Source organism: Copidosoma floridanum, unplaced genomic scaffold (genome assembly GCF_036245765.1).
Source record: "Copidosoma floridanum isolate Cflo_tuat_1 unplaced genomic scaffold, Cflo_Japanese_pri ptg000005l, whole genome shotgun sequence".
NCBI lineage: Eukaryota > Metazoa > Arthropoda > Insecta > Hymenoptera > Encyrtidae > Copidosoma > Copidosoma floridanum.
In genome coordinates this window covers 12,675,202-12,694,133 of record NW_028321882.1, presented here as the reverse complement: position 1 = coordinate 12,694,133, position 18,932 = coordinate 12,675,202, and the positions used below count along the sequence as shown (strand labels likewise).

The following is an 18,932-nucleotide window of genomic DNA, read 5'->3' as shown; positions in this document are numbered from 1 at the left end:
ATGCTGAGGCAATGGATGAAGATGAGGTAGATGAAGAGAGAGAAGGTTTTTTTAATGCTGAGGCAATGAACGAAGATAAGGTAGAAGAAGATAAAGAAGAATATTTAGAAGAAATCCAAGATGGTGATAATAGTGCTGATAATGATACAAAATACCACTACGTACATATTAAAGACTTATCTAGGTTAGTTAGAAGTTCTTTAACAAAACATCAACATAAAATATATATTTGCGACTGCTGTCTTCATTACTTTACAACTGATAAAATGTTAAAAACACATACGGTGGAGTGCGTTAAAGTAAATAAGTGTGAAATAAGCATGCCAAGGTATGATGATAAAATTTTAAAATTTGAAAATCACATAAATAAAAATCGTGTACCATTTATAGTATACGCAGACTTTGAGTGCTTATTAAAACCTGTGCATAATAGTGAGCGAGCAATACAACACCATGAAGCATTAAGTGTTGGATATTATGTAAAAAGCAGTTTTGATAATGCGAAATCCCGATACATTTTCTACAGAAAAAAAATCGAAAGCAGTGAGAATCCAGCCACCTGGCTTGTGAAAGAAATGCAAGATCTTGCCTTAGATTTACATATAATGTACAACAATCCAGTACCAATGAGATCATTAACTGGAGAAGAGGACTTTGACTTTTTCCATGCTGATATATGTCACATATGTGAGAAGTCTATTAAAAATGATGAAAAAGTTCACGATCATTGCCATTTTACTGGAGAGTTAGTATTACATTAATGAGTTTATAATTGAAAAAATTTTTCCCTTTAAATTAAAATTTGCTTTTTTTTACTCAGATATCGAGGCCCAACTCACAATGTATGTAATCTCAAGTATCAGGACTCGCAAGCAGTACCAATAGTTTTCTATAATCTCAGCAATTATGATGCCCACTTATTTATACAAGAACTTGTAACTTGCCTTCCCGAAAGAGTATAAGTTATCCCTCAAACTAAAGAAAAATACATTTTTTTCACGAAGTACGTTAAAGGGACATGCATAAACTTACGCTTCATTGACTCGTATAGATTTTTGCCGTCGTCGCTTGATAAGTTGGGATCTTACTTAGAGCAGTATGATACTCTAGAAAAGGTTAACTGTCAAGATGATAAATACTCTTTCGAGCAAATTAATATGCTGAAGAGGTAAGGTGTATTTCCATACGATTATGTAGCATCATTCGAAAAACTTGAAGAAATCGGGCTCCCATCTAAAGATGATTTTTATAGTGAATTATATAATGCACATATAAGTAGTGAAGATTATATACATGCTGAAACAGTATGGAAAACTTTTTATAGTATAACTCTTGGACAGTATTCAGATCTTTACCTCAAAACTGATGTACTTCTGTTAACAGAAGTATTTGAAAACTTTAGAAATAATTGCCTAAAGCTTTATGAATTAGATCCTGCTCACTATTTCACTACTCCAGGCTTCACTTGGGCTGCCATGTTGAAAAAAATGAAAGTAAGTATTATGTATAAGAATATAATGTCAATTGTGCTTTAGTTATTAATTGAGAATTTTTTTCAGATTTCACTAAAACTCATTACTGATATAGATTTGTTTATGTTCATTGAAAAAGGCATACGAGGTAGAATAAGCCAGTGCTGTAATAAAAATGCAGAAGCTAATAATTACTATGTGGAAAATTATAAAAAAGATGAAACTGAAAGATACATAGCATATTTTGACGAAAATAATTTGTATGCTTGGGCAATGACTAAAAAACTTCCTTCCTCAGTGGGTCGAAAATGTTGAGCAACAGCCTTCTGATTTTTATAATATTGGAAATGAAAGTGCTTACGGATATATTTTAGAAGTGGATTTGGAGTATCTAGAGGAGCTCCACGATTCTCATTAAGATTTGCCATTTTGTTTCGAACACAATTCAGCACCAGGTTCGAAGCAGCCTAAATTAATGACAACATTAAGTAACTAGCATAAATATATACTTCATTATGAAGCCCTCAAGCAAGCCACAAATCATGGATTACGACTGACAAAATTATATCGAGCCTAAAAATTCTGGCAAAAAGCATGGCTTAAAGAATATATTGATCTCAATAGCATTGAGAGAAAAAAGGCTAAGAATGAGTTTGAAAAAATGCTTTTCAAACTATTCAATAATGCTACTTTTGGAAAAACGATGGAAAATAAGAGAAAGCGTATCGATGTCAAACTTCTCAACCATTGGGACGGACGCTATGGTGCGGCATCGTACATTGCAAAAGCCAAATTTTCACAGCTGTGATATTTTTGATGAGAACTTTGTAGCCATACAGCTACAACGTGCAGAAGTGATGATTATAAAACCAATATACATTGGGCTTAGTGTCTTAGATTTATCAAAGACTTTTGTGTATCGTTTTCACTAAGATTATATGCTCTCCAAACTCAAAAATGATTGTAAACTCTCATACACTGATACAGATAGTCTGATATATGAGGTAACAAACCATGATGTTTATAAAATGATAAAATTGGATATTAATGAATTTGACACATCAGATTATCTAGAAAATGATAAATTTACGATGCCGTTAAACAATAAAAAAATTGTTGGGCTCATGAAAGATGAGTGCAACGGAAATGTTATATTGAAATTTGTAGGGCTCAGAAGTAAGATGTATAGTATTCTTCTTGAAAATAAAAATGTGATTGAAAAAGCAAAAGGTGTTAAGAGTAACGTCGTAAAAGCAACTATCGATTTCAACGACTATACTGAGTGCCTCCGTGACCAAATTATAAACATTAATCAAGAGCAAATTAATATAAGATCATGTCATCATAAGCTCTACACTGAGAGGCAAAAAATAATTGCTCTTAATTCCCGAGATAATAAACGAAATATTTGATCAAACACTACAGATACGCTGCCTTGGGATCATTATAGGATTAAAATAGAAGAACAAAGAGCTGAAGAGTGAGTAGAAAATCATAGCAGACCATCAGCCAATAAAAAAGCAGCCAATGTAAAGGGGGAGATTTCTCCAGTAGTGGGAGAGTCCCTATATCATCGGCAGCATCAACCAGCAGAGCTCAGTCAGAGCTGTAGTGAGCAGATAAAAGTATCGACTGCCTTATCATCTATCGCAAGCAGCTCAGGTCAACAACAAGCTCTCAAAACAACAGGTTTGGAGTTGAAAAATTTCTACAGAGTTAAGCAGATCCGTTTGGAACAGCAAAGCTCAGAAATAAAGGTTTGTAACGCGTTTTCTTATTCATATATTTTTTTTTTAATATTTATAAAACTCATTATTTTCTTATGTTTCAGATGGCTGATTTAGCAGCACTTCATCGGCTGGCCTGTGGAAGATTACTTCCAACAAAGAAGATCAACAAAATGGTCAAGGGGCAAAGTCATGTAGTGTCATGTAGTAACACTAAATTCGGCACAAAAGCTATCGCTGAACTAGACGATCACTTCCAAATATTTTTACCTAATCAAGTATCTGAGTATCTTGTGAGTAACGAACTATCATTTAATAGTTTGTTGGAATCTATTGATTGAAAGAAGCTATCAGTTCGCTATAATGGTGATAGTGTTGAATTTTTTACTAATAACTGTTTAATTATACAAATACAAGAAAAAGAAAGTTATTTTTGTGAAACAAGTTTAACGTGAGAAAAAATGAATGGTACAATCTATTACATGTTTAGAGTTTTTAGTTATCTTAATGAATCTTATGTAAGATATAACATTACCATGTATAGTAAAAAAATTCCATTTGCATACATAATTGATAACATTAAAAGACCATAACAAGTTTTATACAAATTTTTTTACAACTCCTGAATTTTAATAATTTTTTAAAAAACATATCACTTTTATTCTTTGTTATTATCAATCCAACTGTTATGGGTATTGTCAAAGCCCAACCACTTGACGAATATTTGATTTCCTCGTCGACGAAGAATTTTTTAAACAAGATAAGTATCAGGATACTTAATTTTCTGCAGTTCCTGCTTGTAGAAGCCTCCAGAAATTGGCTGATTTTGGTAATCTTTCAAATGGTAAGTTGTTGGATTGGTTAAAGCTACTTGTGCTATAGCGAATACCTCAGTCGACCAGTTAGGTGTGTATCTTCTTTCAAATACTTGCTTAGCATTACTTATTTGCACTTTATCTCCCACTTTAAATTTTGGTTGTTTTCTCATCCCCATTGTTCTTAATAAAATTTTTTTCAAAATTTTATTTTCAGTAGCAGCTGACACATCCTTTGGTTTCATAGCTATTGTCCGATGTTTCCGATTATTATAGGCCGTCAGTAACTTAGGTAAGATGTCAATCTACTTATAACTGCCACGCAAGCTGAAGTTTTTCCACATATCATGCTTTAGTGTACGATTAAATCGCTCACATATAGACGTTTTCAGGTTACTATAAGTCGAGTACAAGTTAATTTTGTCCTTTTGCATGAGACTTTAAAAATTCACATTGTAGAACTCTTTGCTATGATCTGTTTTCCAATTAGTTGGAACTCTTCCCTCTGTTAATATCGACTTTATAGCTGCAGTTAAATCTTTACCGGTTTTATTCTTTGCGAGCACAGCCCATGCATACTTGGAAAATACGTCTATAACTGTAAGCAAATACCTATAACCTTTATTTTTATGAGCATAAGGTATCGTCTTCACAAGATCAGCTTGCCATGCTTCATCCAAGCCTTGAATATCAAACTTTCGGCGCAGGTAGTTGCGTCTCGCAGGTTTATAAAGCTCTTCCACTACTGCTTCTATCTCTCTTAACTGTCTTCTAGAGTTATATTAAATACATGTGCTACAATCTCCTTAAGTGTATTTATTTCACGCTGCAAATTTAGTATTGTTTCTGAGAATACATCACTTAAATTGCTCAATAGTAAATTTATTTTCTCTTGTTCATCCAAAATGAATCTTTTTTCTTTCTGTAAAGTAGTGAGATTTACAGCATCGTGAGGTTGAATAGCTGGTGCAACATTGCACAACCTTTTATTTTCCAAGTCAAATTGACCATCTGTAGTGAGATTATATCCAATTCCTCAAGGACCTCGACTACCACCTTTTGACTGAGCTGATCCACATCCGAACACGTCGATGCTCATTTTTACGCTGAAGTAGAATTGATAACGATGCTCAATACATGATATTAGCTTCACGAAGCTCCTCAACGATTGAATTCATTTCATTAGTGTGACTAGGATTACCGGCTGATTTTACTGGCACTAGTAATCTTAGCCGATTGACCAGCTCGTAAGGATCGTCCCAGTAAACGTAGTCCATTTGCATGTTTAGCCTAGCAAAATTGAATGAAGGTATGGACCCGCCTTTCTTCTTAATTTTAGTAGGATTAAATAATGGGGCAATAACATTATTGAATTCATCACTATTGTATGAAAGAATCGTCTCATTTTTGTCAAATGTTCTGTCATGCACACTTGACGTTTCCAAGATTTGTTTGTATTTAACTAAATTATCTGGTGTCATGTGCTTTTTATCAGTATGCTTTTTTATAGGTAACTCCATTAATCCATCAGTCATTGGATATCTTAGATCCTTTATTTGAATTTGATTATTTTTGAAATATATAGGCGAATCACCAAGTATATGTTGTCCTTTCTTATCCCATGAATTTGATCCAGTTCTGACTCCTTTCTATCAAGCATTTGTAAGTATGGATTTATACGCTTATTTTTATCGATGGCATGCGCTGAATCATCATCGTCACTTTTTTCAACAACGGTATCATAGTCTTTAAAAGTATCATTTGACGAAAAAGTATCTTCTTCATCATCACTGTTACTCTTAGCTGATTGAAACATTGATGCGTCGGTATTATGAATTTTTGACTTAAAAGGCTTGAAGCGTTTTTTAAGTAGAGATTCAGAGCTAAGTGGCACGTTATTGACTTTCTTTGTGTCATCGATAATTTTAAGAAGTGGATCAGTAATAGGCTTGAAAGTCTCTTTAATCTGCTTTTCAAAATTTTCTCTTCCTGACTTTAACAATCGATGCTTACGTCGAACAGCTTCTCTAGCTTTTTCAACTTGCCAAAAAACGTCTTTTTCCTCACAAAAAGTGTCCATGTTGATCGCTTGATGGTTAACAAGAGACTAATACGCACTTAATGAGCATGAGTAATATTTATAGCAAAAGAATCAAATCCTCTTCTATATCTACCATTATCAACATCTCTTTCCTTGTCTATTACGACAAAATAATGTTTTCCAACTCTCCAACAGTTTATACATAATTTTTTTAATTCATTGTACGTCATATCAGTATCAACATGATCATTATAGATGTGCTTAAAATTCATGTCATCTTGTCGAAATATTACTAAAAGGTTTAAATTATCTCTGACTAAGTGCTTTGGAACTTGAGCATAGGATTGGCATAGATAGAAGCAGTCAACGCTTTTGTGACGTCCCATGCAGAAAAAGGCTTTCACATTATCTTGTTTTTCACAGGCAATGTCGTCAAATATCATTATGGAGTTGGGTAGTGCCTTATAAGGAGATATGACTGATTCATGATCGCTATATGAAAAATACTTTACACCATCTATAGGCTCCAACAGTTGTTCTAGAAACTTATACTTTGGCTGATTCAGCGACTTTGAGTATAGATAAACATTTTCAAATCTCAATCCGTTGGGGTGAGTAATTAAAGCCAGCAAGCTGTTTGTTTTTCCACAGTTTTATGGACCACAAAGAATAGCTCTTATCGTATCGGGTAGCAAATTACCATGGCGTTGGATTTTTTTATCTTGCTTAACGATTTCGTCGAAATTCACGACAGAAAGTTTTATATTCTGATCCACGAAGCTCATGTTCACTGTATGCTGACTCAACTGAGACTGAAACATGATACTGTCAATGGTTTGCCTATATATTTTAAAACTCATCTGTCATCGAATTTCCTAACCTTGCTTATGAGTTCGTTGAAATTTATGACAGGAAGTTAAATATTCTGTTCCCCGGAGCTCGTGGTGACTGCATGCTGAAATATGAAACTATAAATAGTGCTGTACATATATTTTTAAACTCATTCATCGTTAAGCACTTGGAAAGTAATGATCATTCATCATCGCAAAGGCTGTGGAATTATAAACACACTTATCAATAAACTGCTTATAGAGCTGCACGTACCAGGATATCAATGTTGTGGACCAGGCACTAAACTAGCCAAGAGATAGCTCGCGGAAATCCGGGTACCAATTCATTGGATCAGGCATGCAAGCAACACGATATAGCCTATTCTCAGGATCGAAAAAGTATTACAGCAAGAATCACCGCTGACGAAATTCTCGCTGAAAAGGCGTGGCAAAGATTCAAAGCCACAAACGCTAGTTTAGGGGAAAAAGCTGCTGCTTTTACTATTACCAGTGCCATGAAATTGAAATCCAAACTCGGCATGTAAGCATTCCCAAGTACGAATTCTAGTAAAGTGAGTAAGAACAAAATGAAACCAAAGAAAACTACTTTGAAAAGCTTGATTCGAAGTGCTTCAAAGTCCATGATTCCTAATCGTAGTGCTTGAAAAGCTATAAGTTCGGCGTTAAAGAGAGCTCAGGATGATGTGAAAAAAGCTGGTGGTAAGAAAAATATTGTAATACCTCGAGTATTGCCTATTCCGCAGAAAACTGGAGGATTTCTACCATACCTTATTCCTGCATTTGCTGGCCTAAGTGCTATAGGCACTATCACTAATGGTGTAACTGGAGTTGTCAAGGCTATTAATAATGCTAAAGTTGCTCGAAAACAGCTAGAGGAGAGTGAGAGGCATAAAGAAATGGAAGCACTCTTACTTGGAAAGGGGCAAAGGGGCTTGAAAACTGCCTTACCGAGCCCTCACAGACTATAACCTCATCAAGTATGCAAAAATTTTGAAAATACCGCATTTCCGTAGAGTTTCCATGAGAAATGCTTTGCCAACCGATTGCCCACGTTTTTCCGAATCAGCAATAGTCAATCTCGATGATAAGGATGGTCCTAGTACTCACTGGGTTGCCTATATAAAGCAAGGCAACAACGTGACGTTTTTTGACAGTTTTGGTGACCAACAGCCACCGATTGATCTACTGCTATATCTTGGTGTTAGATGTGTCGAATAAAATTATGAAAGGTTCCAAGATTTTGGTACATACAACTGCGTCCATCTTTGCTTAAGCTTTCTTTGTAAAAAATTTAATTATCAGCCAATATAAATGTATCCCAATACTCAAATAACATTAGTCATTGACAAACTGTCATAGAAGAATCATTGACATTAAGTTTATCAGGAACATCATCTATTTTTGAAGCACAATATTTTCCACCTGTCGAGTTGTCACTAGCACATAACTACGCTATTGGTCTAGTAGAACTCCTAACTTTCAATTTAATTCCAAATATTGACGAAGGTAATAAAAAATTTTACGTAGGCGATCAAGTGGTTGTTTTTCCAACTGGCAGCTACGAAATTCAAGATATGGAGTCATTTCTGATCAACGTGTTACAACCTGACGAGGTAGCTATTAGCATCAAACCAAATAATAATACTCTTCACAGCGTGATAACGTGTAGTCATACTATTGACTTAAGGCCAAAAGATTTTGTAGGCCGTCTTTTAGGCTTTACTGAACGAATTCTTAGAGATACCAGCACTCACATCTCAGATTTACCTGTTGCTATTCTCAAGGTTAACACATTGAGAGTTGAGTGTAACATCACTAGTGGAGCCTATATAAACGGAGAAAAAGTTCATACCATCCACGAGTTTTTTCTTGCTGTACCACCAGGATACAAGATTGTCGAAGTTTCATCGCAAATCATTTCTTTACCCGTTGCTGTTAAAATTATAGATCATCTTTAAGTACGCATTGTTAATCAGGAAGGTAACTTGATTAATTTTCGTGGAAAAGTTATCAATACAAGACTACACTTGAAACAACTCAACTGAAATGGGCATAGTGTACAACAATAGTAAAGTAGGACGAGGCTATGAAAACAAATTAACGAGGGTGAGGACGAATAGTCATCGACGAGACAACAAAATTAGACGAAGCTATGAGAATTAACCAAAATGGATGAGACGGATCAGTCGTCGACGAACGCTTAAAGCGTTGACACGTTACAACGTGCAGTTCTTAAAAAACCCAGGCCTAAAAGTAAGAGCTCTTGGTGGCAAATAACTTGTGCTTTTTTTTGCTGCCTGCGAACGAGAAAAAGTTGTGATGGAAGAGATTCTTGGGATTCAGTCAGGTATCGTGTTTGATGAGTCAGTTGCACACTACGAAATTCATGCACATTGACCCCACATTGCATCAACATTTAATAGCAGTGATGAAATTCGCACCTTCATTCAACATCAAGATTTATGTCTTTTACCCTCTCAAAGTTCCCTACGTATTTCTGGACGTATAACAACTAGAGATGATAAATCTCTTGAGAAAACAAAACTAGTTAATAACGCCATCTGCCATCTGTTTGAAGAAATACGATATGAACTTAATGGTATAGAAATTGATAGGTGTAAGAATGTTGGATTGACAATTTTAATGAAAGGATAAATATCTTTCTCTCCCAGTCGGAGTTTAATGCTTAAAAATGCTGGTTGGATAGACATTGAAGAGAAAAAATCTATTATCAATCATCATTCTTATTTTGAAGTGTCAATACTTTCGAGTATGATATTTGGTTTCACTGAGGACTATCGCAAAGTTGTGGTTAATGCAAAACATGAATTAATTCTCACAAGATTAAGAGACGATGTTAGCGCCGTTATACAAGTACCTGAAAATCAAGTTTTCAAAAAGTATAAGCTTAAATTGACTCAGATTGAGTGGTATGTGCCTTACATAACTGCATCAGACAGACGAAAAATTCGTTTGCTTGATGTTATTGCCAAAGACAAGCCTATTTCTATGAGTTTCCGCAATTGGGAGTTGTATGAGTATCATCTTTTGCCAAAAACTTCTAGGCATGTGTGGACTGTCAAAACTTCCAATCAGTTAGAAAAGCCTCGTTTCATTATTTTGGGCTTTTAGAATAAGCGAAAAAATGATCCTGCTTTTCATGATAGTCTCTTTGATCACTGTAATATCAGCAGTGTGAAGCTTTCCTTAAACCCACAATACTATCCTTAAGGAAATCTTAATCTTGATATTAATAAAAATTAGTTTTCAACATTATATGATATGTATAAGAATTTTCAAGCCGCCTATTACGGGAAAGAACCAGAACCTATGCTGAATAAAAAAGATTTCATCACACACATGCCTTTTATTGTCATTGACTGCTCTAAGCAGAATGAAGCTTTGAAAAGCGCGCCAGTGGATGTGCGCTTGGAGTTTGAAGCACGAGAGAATTTCCCGGAAAATGTATCTGCTTACTGTCTCATTCTACACGATCGCATTGTAGAGTACAATTCCATTTGTGGTGACGTGAGAAAACTTGTTCAAGCACGTATATAAAATTTAAAAAAAAAAAAAAAACACTAGCAGTGAAGTCAGTCTTTATTATGATGGAGTACATGGTGGACATGCAGGGCTTTAAGAAGCCTGGCAACGATTATGTGCTTAAAGAGTTGACGATTCTTCCACTCCATGGAGATGATGAGCCTTAAGTATTTCTCTTTAAGCCGCCATTTCCTTGGCGCAAACTAAATGATAAATACAAACTTGAAAATTTATGGCTTGAGCTATCCTATCATGGATTAGATTGGCAATCAAGTGTTATCGACTACACAGAAATTGGTAATGTTCTTTGGGAGAATCTCAAAGATGCTAAGAAGATTTTTGTGATTGAATAAGTGAAGAAAAGGTGGCTCAAAAGGTTTAATTTTCAAGTTAATGATATGGTTGATTATCCAGAGTTTGAACTCCCAACATTAGCTACTGCATGTCCTCACCATAATGATGCGTATAGATCTATGTGTGCCACCCACAATGGCAAACACATGAAAAAATTCTACTTTTATATGGAATTGGAAGATGTTACTGATTCTAAAGTAGATGTATAATAAAAAAACTCAATGAAACTGTATTTTTTTTTAAATGATATCATAAATAAATGTATTGAATTATATTGTTGTTATTATTTATGTAGCATTTCCCTCTAAACTAGTTTAAGATTAAAATATTAAGAAAAGATGATTCATTCTGATAAAACACACACTTGCGCAGTGCCTACACTAACGTGTATATAAACTAATTTTGGTGCAGAGTGCTGCTTAGTTCATCACGCAGCATCAAACGCGACGGATACGCGTTTATATCGCAGTTAGTACGACGCTTTTGAGCTGCAAAATAAAAATGGAGTCTTACAAGGATTATGTTATTGAGATTAGATGTTTTCTGGACGCTTCTCAACAGTTTTTACCAAAAGAAGTAGCTGTGGTGTCGCTTATGAGACCAGCGATCAGTCATTGGATTGTGCGGCCCCCGTGCAATTTTTCCACCTTACCTGTGGATGTGCGCCAAAACAACGACTTTCAGTCCAAGCGAGTGCATCGACTTCGCTGGTTCGAGGGTGATTGTTCCATTAAAAAGTTACAGCAACATTTGTACACTATAGCAAAAAATGCACATCGAATTTACATTTATGAAGATAATACAGCCACTTATGTGGAATAGACCATAGGGTGTACTGTGATTAACATTCAGCAGTATATGGTGCCATCGTGTCACATTCTTAATATGGGATATTCAACAAAGGCGTTAATGTGTGGTACTTATGATGTACAAAAAAGTATACGTAGAAAGCAATATTGCGCACTTAGTAAGACTCATGAAATATAATTGTGGCTTTGCTCTTTGGGGGAAAGTAGCATTAAACCAGACTCAGAATGTTTTTTAGACGCGCCTAATAGTTATAAGAAGAAATTTTCTAGAACGCTTTCCAGTTGGGATGCTGTTGATGAAATTAATGCTAATGATACTGATACTGATACTGATAGTGACTCTGAAACTGATGCTAATGTTGGTGTCAAAAACGATGACTGTGTGTAGGCAAAAAAAAAAAAGACTAAAGTAAGCATAAAATTTAAGATCAAAAAATTAAAGTACATCTTGCCGTGTGGTAGTACAAAGAAATTAGCGCCGTCTTATAAGCTGATGAGAACTTGCGTATTGCTTCAGTTATCCTGTGACGATAGATCAGGCAATATCAGCAACATGGGTCCGATCTTTAGCAAACCAAAATATAAGAGCTTCAGTAAGGAGGAGGAGGAGGAAGATAAGAATTGCCGAAAACCTCTTTCAGAAAAGCACGTTGAGGCATCTCAACCAAAAGTGAAGGGAAATTATTATTCCAAAAATATTCGCTCTTATCCAAATAAAGATGGATGTGATATATTGAAAAAAAAAAATTAATAACCATGAAATTCTGGTGTATTTTCTTTTGAAGCTACCAAAAATATATGTGTATTAAATTTAAAGTTTTGTTATTATTGAAACCCATTTACATACTATCCTAAAAATCTCAAACTTAAATTCATAAGCTGGCTGAATTCCTTGGCAAGGTACTGCGTCGAGTAAGCCAACGTTGGTCAACAATAAAGGAAAAAAACGAAATTTATTATAAGTGAAAATTCTAAAACAGTATTTTTAAGAAAATTTATTTCGTTCGGTAAATTTATAAATTATTTCATCAAACTTACCTCTGCACACATTTATATATTCGAAGCATTTTTATATGAACTACTTTAAGTAAAAAGTTAGTGAGACCATTGTAGATCAGCGTAGCTATGTGGTACAGACTTAGTTTTTATCCAGTACTTTCTAGTACGAGCCATATCTGATGTGATTCAGTTTTTTAATACAAACATTCAAAAACAGTATTTTTCTGAAAAGTTATTATATCCCCATAGAAATATCGTTTAAGAAAACAAACGGTGAGGTCAGTTTGAGGTGCTATTGAGTTAATATTTTAACATAAGGAATTTCTAAAGCCTTTTTGCACTGCCAATGATTATTATTCTTCCTAATAAATCGATAGCCTTGAAAAGTTCTGAAATCCAATCGTAAAAACGGTAGAGTTTTTGTTTTGGCGCAACGTACATTTTGTATGACACTCGTATTAAAATACTGTTTAGTACTCGCACTTTCAAAAAATCAAGCTAAATAATATTGACTTTTGACTGGTGCTTCATGCGAACCTCACATCAAATACAATAATCCTTTGTTATTTTGAGAGTATATAAAAATATTAGGGCATTATTTCAATCCATTAAAAAAAAAGGTTTGTATACAGCACCAGTTAGAAGTCAATATTATTTAGTCTGATTTTGTTAAAGTACATGTACTAAACAGTATCATACGAGTATCATACAAAATGTATGTTGCGCAAAAATGAGAACTCTACTGTTTTTATGTTTGATTTTAGAACTTTTCAAGGCTACAGATTCATTAGGAAGAATACTACTCATTAGCAGTGTAGGAAAGCTTCAGGAATTCCTTACATTAAAATATTAACTTAACAACACATCAAATTTACCTCACCTTTTTGTTTTGTTAAAGGGTATTATTATGGGGATTCTTCATAGAAAAGTTGCAAGGGTTAAAGAATGACACGAAAATTCTAGAAAAAGCATCCTTTATTAAGTAAACGTAAGTACAAAAGAAAAGACTGAGTATATTGTTGGAAAATTATGAATGGGTAAAATATTTATTAATGAACTTATATTTCTCAACATGAGAGTATCTATTTATTAAGGACTTCAATTTTTTTTTTCAGCTGTGACATCAGGAGTTATTAAAATTAAGAAAATAATAATTTTATGGAGATATTTATAAATTAATACTTGATATCGGGCCTTACATTCTTATAACTCAATTTTTCATTTTACACGACGAAGAACATAGTATTCAGTGGTATTTAGCTATACACGTATTAAATACTCATGCAGTAGTACATAAACGCTCAGTCAGTTATATATGACCAAACGTAATAACTGTCAACATTTTAAATTGCTTTTCAAGGGACAGCACATTAGGAACAGATATAGGCATTCATGCGTTCGAGAACTGTTAACTACGAGATCCAATAACTAAGAGCTCAAACAGGAGGCAACAATAAGAACAAATAATAATCATAGGTTTTATTAAGTGTGGAATAACTCTTTACGTAGTGAATCAAATGATTTTTTTAGCGAGAAATGGAACAGAATTTTTCTGATAAGTTACCCATAAATCGTTATGAAAGAGATTTTAGAAAATATTTATAAACATGTAAGAAACAGATTAGAGCTGACTAATGCTTTTAAAACTTTTTAATTTTTATAGGTTATTGAATTTTTCGTACTTGTGAGGTAGGTATTAAAAAAGTTTTCTTGATTACCGGTAAAACTTTTAGCGTAATTAATCATAACAAAGAAGTGTGAGGATTGTACATTACGTCACTAGGGTAAAAAATACAAACATAAGCACCCAAAGGGCCTACTTGTTGTATGTTAGTGCCCGAGTTGCGTATAATGTTTTTCTTAACGAGAGTGCAAAGTGCAATTTTGTGCCCGTAGGCTCACTTTGCTCTCAGATAATTACTATGGGCTCAAAATGATTACGAGGGCGCAAAGTGTGGCCCAAGGATGCAAAGCGACAGCTGCATTTTATACCCATGGTAAGAAAATGTTATATAATGTTATGCTGAAGAAAAAAAAAACTTTTGTTCCATGAGAGATAAGCCCCGTACCTCAATAGTGAACGCAATGTAAAAATGTTAGGCAACATGGCTACTAACGCATCATATATAGAAGAACTAAAAGTAACTTATGTTTGTAGTAAAGTTCCAAGCTCAACACTTAATATAAGCGTTATCGTATCATTTAAGTAAAGCTACGTGTTATGGGTTAACAAATGTAACTTATTAAAAAAAGACTTCAGTGCAATGGATTCTTTAGGTAAAGGCGTTTGTGTATCAGTAAATAATATTACTTTTGACAAAAAAGTTGGTTTGAGAGTACTGTGTCATTGCGATAAATGCGTTTAATAATTATTCAATAATTTTACTTATCATAAAATTTAGGAATTGTTGAGTTCACTGGATCGTTTGGGGAAAGAGGTTTGTTTATTTATAAACAAAAATAGTAAGTTATAAGTGTTAAGCTCGTCATTATAAAAAAAAAATAAAAAATGAAAAAGCCTTAATGATTTCATAATTATGTTTTTGTTTTAATAGTTAAATTATTAACTGCATTTAGTGAGCTTATCTTGCTGTCAGGGAGAAAAATCAAAACAAGTAATACACTTATCTGTTCTCGATGTGAAGTAGTACATAAGTATACAGCCTGTTGTATGCATACACGCACAGGTTAGGCTTCCCCACTCTATCACCGATTCATGCATTTGGATTTCTCATTTCTTACTATCTCATCTCCCCTTAGCTCTCCCCATGAGCTGAGCCTGTGAGCTGCCAGCTAATAGAAAATGTTTGCATAGTTCTTCTGCTGGTTACGAGGCATTGGCATTTGAATCAGCGCCAAAACATCGACACACTCTTTAGCAAAGGTACTGGCGATCTCCCTACTTATCTCTGTTAATATTTTCCTAATGGTGAAAGAATTATAAAAATAATGCTACTCATGCAAGAAAATAAAAGGATTCCCCATGCGATTAATGGTTGTTTTGATTAAATAAAGTCTGAAATAACTGATGCTAATCAAAAAATAATCTTAGTTACAAAGGTAGCTGTAACGATAGTTTTTTAATAAGTAAATAGTACCTGATATGCAAGAGATCTGGTAGAAAATAAGATTGAGCATTATGAGCAGAGTGAAACTGATCCCATAAAACATCAATTGAGTTATTAAAAGTGGTTCTTATAGTTTTTTTGAATTTTCTAAGTTTTTTTAAGATTGTAAAGATTAGAATACGTTCAAGGTACTGTATGATCTTACAAGCAGCATATTAACATGATTTATTAAAATGTTAACAGGAATATGTTGTAATAATACCAAAAGTTATCTTCGATTAGGATTTGGTACTATAAAATTAATATATAAAGCGTCTCACACGTAAGCAGCAAAATCTTTGTCTTTTTTATCTAGAGAAATTAAATTTTACTAAAATCGTGACAAGAATCTGCACATGTAGGTTAAGAAGAATGTACGTAAGTATTGAATCAATAAGGCTAAGTATTAAATTTCATAACTAAGGGTATCATTATTACATCAAGTAAGTCGTATAACGATTTTATATATGACTCTAGTTCAGTCTAATAATAATGGGTCAAGGGGTTCAGGCTACAATAACATGTAGAGTAGTGAGAACAAGCTTACGGCCTTCAGTTAACAAAGAAGTGTGTAAGTGAGATTATTTTATTGAATAGTACTAAGTTGTCTTTAGTAAAGTATTTTATTTTAGTCTGCTAATTTGAGTTACATCGTTTCTCAGTTAATTGACTAAGGTATGAAAAAATAGATTGAAACCAGAAATTTGAGACAACTAAGGTTCATTTGCAGGAACAGTTTAAGACGTCAAACACCATAAAAATCATGCATACTTATTTGAAATTTGATCATTAATAATTTTTAAATAGTGAAATGTCAGAAAAATCATTTTTTTAGATTAATTAGTTATTAAAAATATGATGCAATCAATTGTAGATGTCCGACAAGATGTTTTTCTACTTTTAAAAACTTGAAGTCTTCAAACAAATGGTCAAACTGGCAAACGCACTTTATTCATACTTTTTTAACACTACGTTTATGGCCTTGAAGCTGTAAAGCTACAGACTTTTATCTCATGAAAGACATAAATATAGAGCTATAAGTAGCCTTTTTAAGTTTTATTCAATTTTAAAACAAAACCAAATGATTAATCACATCATTTAAGTACTATTTTACGTTAACTGTTTCTGATTTTTGTTAATTCCAGGATAATTGAAAAAAATGGTGGAAAATCCCCACTTACTTATCATCAGTTTCAAAGTATGATAACACGTATGAACCCACCCGATAATCCAACTGCAACGATTACGGCTGAATGCATTGGTTGTGCCTATACGCCTCTGACACATAACCACGATGACTTTTTTGGTGTTCCCTCTCTCGAAGAATTAAGTGAGTTCTTAATAAAATTTAAACGGTTATAAACTCTGCAAAAATAATCAAAAATATTTCTTAAAGGCTTTGACACAGAAGGCCTTACAGCACCAGTATGGGTGGGAGGTGAAAGCGAGGCCTTAACACGACTTGAGCGCCACCTTGAACGAAAAGCTTGGGTTGCGAGCTTTGGTAGGCCAAAAATGACACCACAGTCATTGCTAGCCAGCCAAACTGGACTGTCACCTTACTTGCGCTTTGGATGCCTTGGAACAAGGCTTTTTTATCACCAACTCACAGATCTATACAAGAAGGTTATTTAAATTTTGTTGTTATCTTATATTTATTTTTTTAATTTTATTAACTTACAATTAGAGCTCTAAGAAATTTTTTTAATAATAATGAAAAATAATTTTTGATATGTAGATTTCGACGCTTCTTATTATGAATTTATGTACACAACCTTCGACGGTAAGAATTCATTGAAAAGCCAAGTGGTGTTAGAGGACTTATTTTTGATCACAATTCATGAATTTTACTGTGAAGACAGTATGAATGCTTATAATTTTATCGACACATAAATCAATGCTCAAAAATAAAAAGAATATTTTATGTAGAACTAAGACCATAAAAAAAACAACATACTGATAATTTAATTTTACAACTCTTTTTAATATGAATTTTGTTAAACCAAGAAGAAGTTGTTTAAAGAACATATTACAGTAATGAACAAAAAGGTAACTTTATTACTTTTCGTGCAAATGTGCTTCTCATTACAATAAATTTTGTAGCATATGATCTTCTAGTAAACTTATTTAGTATTAAGCATTCTTCGTGATAAAATTTTTAAGACTGGGTTAAAAGTTCGGTACAGTGATGCTTCATTGCACGATTTTTACTTGTTAATATAGATAGAAAAAAAAAAACATTAAATACATGAGACTTTCCGCGCACATTTTTTCATTTTTTGTGTGGATCCATGCTAAATTTGCGTGAAGAGTCTTACAGGCTACACAGAGAGTTGGTTTCCTGTAAGTATACAGTGAACGAAATTCGTACACCTACAGATGGCGTGCCGTCCTCACGAAATAGAGTGAATGTCCAGCGTACACTGAAATTTCTCGTGCATCCGCCCTACTACTGCGCGCTCGTCTGTGTTCACTGAGATTCCTCATGCATGCACCCTATACTACTGGGCTCTCGTCTATGTTCACTCGGATTTTTCGTGCCAACGACTGTGTTCACTGAGATTTCTCGTACACGCAATGACGTATTTAGTGAAGTAGTGAGCCCGAATAGTTATTCATGAGTTTAGTCGATCATAAAACAGAAAGATTACATATGAATTTTTTTGTTCAAGTATGTGTTCAAGTTAACGTATAATTTTGTATTTTTAAATAAATTTTTGTGATTGAATTTTTATGAATTTTATTCGTAACAATAGCCCATAATTTTTTATATTTTATAGTGCAAACGAATGAAAATACGAGATACGTAAGATTCACAAAAAACGATGATACGTGCCAACAGTATTTCACAGCGTTTACGAGAAATCTCAGTGAACACAGTCGTTGGCACGAAAAATCCAAGTGAACATAGACGAGCGCGCAGTAGTAGGGTGCATGCATGAGGAATCTCAGTGAACACAGACGAGCGCGCAGTAGTAGGGTGCATGCACGAGAAATCTCAGTGTACGCTGGACATTCACTCTATTTCGTGAGGACGGCACGCCATCTGTAGGTGTACGAATTTCGTTCACTGTATACTTACAGGAAACCAACTCTCTGTGTAGACGATTCTTTTTTCTCTTTGTAGAGCTTCAAAGATCACCTTACTAATAATGAAATTTACGCAAGTAGAATAATGATACATTTGAGAAAATTATTTTGTACATTTAATTTG

At 33.9% G+C, this 18,932-nt stretch overlaps 1 protein-coding gene across 1 annotated transcript in view; it reads left to right on the top strand.

Moving 5' to 3' along the window:
- phr6-4 ((6-4)-photolyase) overlaps positions 1 to 18,932 on the top strand; it is an 880,148-nt gene that overhangs the window by 368,830 nt on the left and 492,386 nt on the right. Inside the window, exons 4-5 of the mRNA XM_089598123.1 lie at positions 16,864 to 17,048; positions 17,115 to 17,344. Of these exons, the coding sequence (XP_089454249.1) occupies positions 16,864 to 17,048; positions 17,115 to 17,344 (415 nt within the window). The remainder of the gene's footprint in view (positions 1 to 16,863; positions 17,049 to 17,114; positions 17,345 to 18,932) is intronic.